The sequence below is a fragment of the Rutidosis leptorrhynchoides genome, unplaced genomic scaffold, assembly GCF_046630445.1.
Source record: "Rutidosis leptorrhynchoides isolate AG116_Rl617_1_P2 unplaced genomic scaffold, CSIRO_AGI_Rlap_v1 contig403, whole genome shotgun sequence".
NCBI classification, from domain to species: Eukaryota; Viridiplantae; Streptophyta; class Magnoliopsida; order Asterales; family Asteraceae; genus Rutidosis; species Rutidosis leptorrhynchoides.
This window is the reverse complement of record NW_027266636.1, coordinates 62,791-70,810: the sequence shown is the minus strand read 5'-3', so window position 1 is coordinate 70,810 and position 8,020 is coordinate 62,791. Positions and strand designations below refer to the sequence as shown.

The 8,020-nt window shown below is 35.9% G+C and overlaps 2 protein-coding genes across 2 annotated transcripts; one reads left to right on the top strand and one right to left on the bottom strand.

The window, feature by feature from the left end:
* The first annotated feature begins 693 nt into the window (after positions 1 to 693).
* Positions 694 to 1,961, top strand: LOC139883462 (small ribosomal subunit protein eS7z-like). Its single transcript, XM_071867638.1, has 5 exons — positions 694 to 768; positions 863 to 936; positions 1,030 to 1,153; positions 1,572 to 1,754; positions 1,845 to 1,961. Exons 1-5 carry the CDS (start codon positions 694 to 696, stop codon positions 1,959 to 1,961), a joined length of 573 nt encoding a protein of 190 aa, XP_071723739.1.
* Positions 1,962 to 2,769: 808 nt separating this feature from the next.
* Positions 2,770 to 5,231, bottom strand: LOC139883461 (uncharacterized). The gene is made up of 10 exons (XM_071867637.1): positions 5,214 to 5,231; positions 4,662 to 4,748; positions 4,070 to 4,165; positions 3,815 to 3,899; positions 3,602 to 3,723; positions 3,467 to 3,491; positions 3,271 to 3,354; positions 3,128 to 3,157; positions 2,928 to 3,033; positions 2,770 to 2,833 (listed from the first exon to the last, which is right to left on the bottom strand). The coding sequence occupies exons 1-10, from the start codon at positions 5,229 to 5,231 to the stop codon at positions 2,770 to 2,772; spliced, it is 717 nt and encodes a 238-aa protein (XP_071723738.1).
* Positions 5,232 to 8,020: the final 2,789 nt, after the last annotated feature.

Sequence of the window (8,020 nt, the reverse complement as noted above, 5' to 3'; positions counted from 1 at the left end):
TTTTAGGTCGAACCGAACCGAACCGAGCCGAGCCTAGATATATCTAAACACAAATGGGCCCAACTGATCCGATCCATGATTTTTTTAATCTATCTTGTACAAATAAATCAGAGCCGTCCATTTTTAATCTTAAATTCATATATCCTAGGGTTTCTATGTCACTGTTTCTCTCTGCGTAACTCAAAAATCTCGACGCTTAGCTCTCGCAGCTTCTTCTTCATCTACAGGTACACTCAAAATTAATCCAATTAATCTAATTTTGTATGATTTCTGTCAACTGGGTTTATATCGATTGTTGAAATTTCATCGTGAATTTTCTTTTTCGATCTCTTATTTGAGTGTGCCCAAATCTACGGCTGCTATAGATTTAGCTCATTCGGTTGGAAATCTTAGCTTGAATTGAAGATGGTTAGGCTTAGCGTTTGTTGATTTTGATTTCCCTTTTTCAAGTAACTTCAATTCTCTGTTTTATTTTGTGAATTGGGTTTGATTTTTCAAAACTTGTTGCAGCATTGCACTGATTGTAATATTTCAAGCTGCGATTTTTGTTTGCATATTCGATCTTATAGACATATGCTTTGGGATTAAACACTGGTCTTGAAATTACATATGATTAGCATTCTGGTTAACTCTGAGCTTTTTGAATAAGCTATTAATTTCTTGTTTGTTCACTATCAATGCAGATTCTCCAAAATGTTTTCCGCTGCAAACAAGATTCACAAAGATAAGAATGCTGAGCCCAACGAATTCGAGGTGTCTGTCGCACAGGTACTGTACTTATTCCCTTTTCTTTTCTGGTTAATGCTTCTGAATTGAATGGCTTTGTTATTATAATCGTGACTGACATTGTCTTCCCAATTAGGCATTCTTTGACTTGGAAAACAGCAACCAGGATTTGAAAAGTGAACTGAAGGATCTCTTCATCAATTCAGCAGCGTAAGAAAAGATAGATATATAGATTAACATTAACTAACAAATTTTATTTTTAACATCGCCCAGTAGTAAATGAATGTCGCCCTGTTATTGCAGTCAAATCGACATTGCTGGGAACCGCAAGGCTGTTGTCATTCATGTTCCTTACAGACTAAGGAAAGCTTATCGCAAGATTCATTCTAGGCTCGTGAGGGAGCTTGAAAAGAAGTTCAGTGGAAAGGTATTTATATAGACGTCATTCTTTTCGTTCCCTTCCAAGTTGCGTGTAAATTCATTGATGTTTTTACTAGTTCTAGTTTGGATTCCTCAAATATTCTCATGTTTGCCATTTTTCTTCATGTTAAGCATTACCCCATTAATCTTTGAGACACTTGAATGAAGAATGGCTGAGAATCGTCGTGATATTTTTTGCTTTTGTGTCAACTTTAATGACCAGCACTTATATTTTACTCTTGTTGTATGTCTATGTGCTAGGATGTGCTTCATTATTTCGCTTCCTCCCAAGTTGGGTCTAAATAAATTGATCTTTTAACCTTTTAAGAAACTTGATTGATGAAATGGCTGACGGTCACTGGATTTTTATGCTTTCCTGTCACTTTTAATGACTAGAACTCATATTTTACTCTTGTTGTGTTTAGGATGTGATTCTTGTTGCCTCAAGAAGAATGGTGAGACCTCCAAAGAGAGGTTCTGCTGCCCAAAGGCCTCGAACTCGCACGCTGACTGCTGTTCACGAGGCGATACTAGAAGACATTGTGTTGCCAGCTGAAATTGTTGGAAAGCGTACCAGATACAGACTCGATGGCTCCAAGATCATGAAGGTAACAAATTTTACTTCTTTTTTTAATCTCTCTGAACATCAAAAACTTAATTTTTTTCAACATTGAACATAAAAGCTTCTCTTTGGGCAGGTGTTCTTGGACCCCAAGGAAAGAAACAACACTGAGTACAAGCTCGAGAGCTTCTCGGCTGTTTACAGGAAGCTTTCAGGCAAAGATGTCGTTTTTGAGTACCCAATGAATGAATGATTTCATAGAAACACAACAGTGCTCTTGAAGAACTCTTTTATGTTTTTCTTTTTAATCTATGAGAACTGCTTTTTAGCCGGCACAGTTTGAAGTTTTGACTTTGAAGTTTTATTAGCAGCCTGTGCAAAACTATTATGTACTTGTTTTTTCTTGGCTATGGATTTTCCTAATGTTATGAAAATGGTTTTGTTAAGTGTGGATTTCATAAATTTTACCGTCATTGCGTCATTACTATGAATTAGTAGCTCTATAGTTAAGGCTCATTTACAGATGACAGATTTTATCGATATAGAAGTTTCAATTCGAGGTTTCAACGATTTGATGAAGCAGAGTGGAATTTAATTTTATCCAAAATTGAAAGGATTCTTCTGATCAAGAATAATTAATCGAGGACTTTAAAAAAATAAAGAAAATACAAAACCCCCCCTTTAGTTTAAGCATTTTCGACAATCAACCCCTTTGTTTCGGAAAGTAACACTACAATTTTGTAATTTCAATTTGTCAGAATGAATCTACTACTGTTCGAGAAAGAATTCGAATTTGATATAGGATCATCTTGCTTCCAGACGAATCTGAGAGTCGTGTGAAGGCTTTGCGTTAGAATCTGAGGAATATGAATGTCATCAAATGGATGAAATCACTATTCGTTCGTTCGTTGTTTGTGCCTTCCTCTTCAAGCATCCTCCTCTCTCCATAGGAATAGTCTTTCTTGCAGCTGTCATTCAAAAAATCCTGTCATGAAATAGTTTACCAAGACGACAAATAACGTTAATATTTTGAATTCTAGAACACAAGAAATGTACCTTAGTTAAGACAATATGACAAGACCAAGGTACATTGCTCCGGAAAGAAACATTATCGATATTAACCCCCTGAAGTTAGAAGAATCCAGTGGCAGCGTTAGGAAATAGGACGTAGAGGAGGAGATAAAAAGACCATTTTTTCCCTCGTGGTTAGAATGCTCACCATATTAAACCCCATCCAGCACCAGTACATGGGCATGGACAGACTTCTGCGAATTTCTCAGCGTCGCTCGAGTGAACTCTACGAGATATTAGATCATCGTATATATCTGCACAATAAAAAACAGGATATGTATAATCATCGAATAATATATAGTATATTATATTAATTTACTAGCAATGCATCATCTTTGAAAATCATACCATAGATTGAAAACAAGCTGTTCATGACACCTGCAAGTTGATGAATTGAACCAGTTCTCGAGTAAGATGGCTTGAAAATAAAAGAAAAACAAAATGAAGTTTCATGGACAATATGCAACAAAAAGATGTATATATATTTGTACCAATGAAGAGAATGATGTACCGAAGTGTCTTCACTTTTGTGGTTTCTTGCAGAACCCAAACAACGGCTAGAAATACAATAAATCCTGACGGGGACAATACATAAATATACATATCCGTGAGAATATCATTCATTCCCTATGATTTTGATTAGATTATAAAATCATGTGGTTTTATTTTCCAATAAGACAGACGTACCTATACAAAGTCCTCGAAGTGTCCACTGTAACAAATAAGTAGTAAAAAATAATTAATCATAAACGCGGTGCAAGCATATACAGTTTAGTTAAAATTCTGCCACCGTCTTCGAATAGATGACGTTTTTCTACTTACATTTTTGGCAACCAAGAGAACTATAAGTAGCGCTGCAATAAAGCATCCTGCTGCAATTCTGGCAGTAAGTAGATTGGTTGATGCAAGTATCAAAACCATTCCCCAGAAGGATGAACCAAGATCTACAAAAGAAAAGAACATATTAAGCATGAGCATTTTCCACGAACACTTTAGAAATGGTTCAAGGAAGGATATATTGAATACGCTACTTACATCCAGCTGGTAAGATTATCCAATAAATGCCGCCACGTGTCTGCGTTGTTCCACCTTCATCTGCATGGACCTGGATTCCTTCAACCTATATGTGCGGTGAACTAGAAACTTAGAGCAAATAACTCTAACTCGAGAGTCTATGTAGAGTTGACTCAGTAAACTCGACTCGCAAACTCGTGAGAGTTTACCGAAACCAAAAACTCTATAGAAAGACAGTATTACATAGAAAAATGGAAATTGTAATTAGAAACTTACATGGCCACAAGTAAGTTTACAGGCGACAGCATGGCTAGCCTCATGAATAAATACTGTCACTAACTTGAATGGTCTCAGCAGTATTGTCCTCCATAGCTACAATAATCACATAACAAAACCAGCTCACTAACATAACGAGAATCCAAATCTACTACAGCTCAATGTCCGACATCGTTGAAAAGTAGTACTAAATCAGGGTAACGTCCTTTCTAATAGCAAATTAGCAATCAAGGCAGATGAAGCCAGCTAGTTGTCATGTCACTCAACTCTCAATATTTACCAAGTTCTAAACATACATCAACAAGATATATCAAACACATTTAATTACTAGTCAATCCAATCTAATTAAGCTCAAGTAAAAACCAAGTTGATAGGAAAAGGCCTCACTGAAAATATATCCCAACACAAAAGGATTGCAAAATGAATGAAAATACCACCTCTGTCAATGAGCTTCCAATCTTACACAAACCATTCTACTCTACAGCCTCTAATGAAGCAAATAGCAACAGTACACACAAACCTAATCCACACATCTCTATCTATGATCTATCTATATACACAAAATGTTACAAGATTTAGTTAAGAGACAAACCGCAAGTATGACAACCGTGCAAACACCAACTGTGACAAGAAACACCACTTGCTCATGGCGACAACAGTTTTTGAGTTCCCAATTTGGCTTCATCCACAAAATGAAAAAAGTAAAAATGAAAGAATCTCAATGGATCTTCAAGTTCATCTGGGTATGTATCAAAATCCTTTTCTTTTGACAGATGTATGTATCAAAAATCAATCTTTTTTCTGTTCTATACAAAGAAAATTATATATACACAGTTTGTTTGATCAGTGTGTATACATGTGTGTGTGTATGTGAAATGAAATGGAAGAGTGTTTTGTGGGCTTTTTGTGATTTTTCCTCTTGTGGTAAGAAATCATGTCTGAAGAAACATGAATGATAAATGGACTCACTATCCCATGAACTCACACAAAAATTTGCCAAACTCCTAGAAATTTGATATTTTTATAATTGATGAGTTTAATGAGTTCATGTATAAGTAAGTCCAAAAATCAGCTCAATGAGTCCTGAAGAAAGAAATGTATCTGACTGAAAAACATGGTCCCGTGTATAATTTATGACAGACACTGTCTCCATCATAGCCATGTGTGGTATGGGAGTTTGAGACTTTGTGGAAATAAAATACTACACATAATTGTAGTGTAGTGTTGTGATCGATGCAATAAAGAAGTAGGGTAAATATTTAGCTTAATAATATCTTAATTCTCGTCTCTTTATTTTATTTATTAAGGAATTCACAGTTGCATTTACATGGATTTGAGGCTCATATTACTATTCACTAGCTCTCCATAAATATTGGCCGTCCTATCTTGTCTATCATGTATCGTGTCCGTTCATTTCGTTGACAATTTGGGACATGTGGCACTCTTAGGATTGAAAATCAACATATGGCCGTTGATGTTGTTGACCAGTTTGACTGTGTGTCATAATCTGGGCCGTTCGATTCAGGCTGCTCATTCTGTCTCTTTTGTTGTCCTACGTTTATTCATCGCCTTCTCCGGTGGTCTGAGGCACAAATAGTCTATTTATCCTTCCTACAATTCCGAGTTAACAGAGTGTGATGGCGCCATGTTATTCGAGGTTATTGGATATACTTCAAAATTTGCCTTTCTCATCTCTTATATCATATCTTCTCTTTCTCATATTTTCTAACAAGACTATAACTCGGCAATACAAGCACGGCCCAACAAGACTACAACTAAGAAAGAAAGAACCCAGCAATAACACTACAACTCAAAAACAACTAGCTAGGTCCAACCAACAACACTCGAACTCGGAAACAACTCGCTAAGCCCAACAAACAAGACAAGACTAAAACTTGGAAACAACTCTGAAACAAGACTATAACTCGGAAATAACGCGCTAAGTACAAGCAACAAGACTACAACACGGAAACAACTCGCCAAGTCCAACCAAAAACAGTACAACCAGGAAACAACTCGCTAAACCCAACCAACAAAGACTACAACTCGGAAACAGCTCGCAAAGCGCAACAAACAACCCTACAACTCGGAAACAACTCGCTAAGCCTAACCAAAAAGACTAAAACTCGAAAACAATTCTGCAACAAGACTACAAACCTGGAAATAACTTGCTAAGTCCAAGCAACAAGACTACAACTCGCTAGGTCCAATAGGTCCAACCAACAAGACAACAACTCGTTCAGCACAACCAACAAGAGTTCAACTCGGAAACAGCACGCAAAGCGCAACAAACAACACTACAACTCGGAAACAACTCACAAATTCCGTCTAACTAAAATCGTTGAAAGGGAAAATGATGTTCGTATGGATTCCAAATGTTCGCGAATATTCGGTGCTCTCTTTTGATCACAATATGGTTTTGGAACGAAAGACTATAAATGGATCTTTTGGGCTTTTCATGGCCCATTAATCAGCCACTGTGAAGACAGAGAAGCCCAAACTGTGGCCCAATCGAAACTGAAAACTTAAACGTACTTTTAAGTTGTCAAGAACGCAGTTCTTAGTACGGAATGATGAAGTGCCGTAAGAACGTAAAACGTGGGTTCGTAAACGGAACGTAGTTCCTATCTTAATATTAAAAAAAATTAATATATGTATAGGATATCAAAAATATTATAATTAATTTCTGAATCACAAATACTTAATAGCAACACTCAAATCAAATGATAATAAGTTAAATAGTATTTGATCATGATCATAAAGTTCAAAACATATTTAATTAAATATGATTCAACACATAATAATTCAATGAAGACGTCATGATTAAAGAATTTAATCAATTTAATCCTTATAGTTAAAAAAAAAAAAAATACGTAAGCCCAAAAGTATGTCGTTTTAGTACAAAATCCAAAGAAAATTAGAGATTAAGGAACGTAATGCAAGAACGGCGTTCCTACCATTCCTACCTAACACATTCCTACGATCCGTTTCGGAACGTTTTCGCCTTGAAAAAAACGACCTTGAAAAAACAGGTCAATTTTGTTGACCGTATTCCACATTTGCCTAGGCAGCTGTAGTTGATCGACTTATGTCTATCGATCCTTACTATTTTAATTTCTACATATTGACCCTTTCCTCTTTCTGGTTTGGGGAAATAATAACACTACCTTACGTATATTGCTAATTCGAAAAGTAATTGGCGAGAGGTCTCTATAACCTATTTGATGTCGCTATTCGTGACTTATCTTAATACAATCCTAGTTTAACCTAAAAGAAAAAACGCTATTGCATGTTTTAGGAATCTTGTAAAGACCCTTCGGGTCAGAATAATTCCAATGAGAAAAAGCAAAAGATGAAAAACAACAATCTAAGACACATTAATTCCACTTTGGTGGGTATACTTTTTCTTGCAAATGGGGTTTTTACTTTTGTATTCTCATTTTATCTCTTCCTTTTTTTTTTCCTTTCCCTTGAAAGGCATTTCATAGTGTGATGCTAGGTAGCAAACCCAAAAGCTTACCTCCACTCCACTTATTAGATAGGGATATAAAGATAAGGTATTATTGGCATGTGCCCTCGTACCTTGTATTCATTCCCTTCATGTTAAGTTTAATCATACCTAAAATAAAGTGATACCCATATTGTGTCTCAATATGTTTTTGAAGGTAAATCGATTCGATTTTATTAATGAAAGTCATGTAAAGCGATGTGCCAATGTCGATGTATGTCAATGTGAGTTTTCCACAAGAACTGTCCATATCCATATAACATCTTGAATCTAATGAAATAGGATGAATTGAGATGGATAGCAAGGTTCCAAATAAATTGACTTATTCGAAAAAAGTCTTATTCTTTGGAAGATCTATCTTGTATCTAACACTGTATGTAGAGGGAAGACCGCCTAACTAATTGCGTTTAAAGGTTGTTTTCTCTCTCGTCTTACAAAAGTTA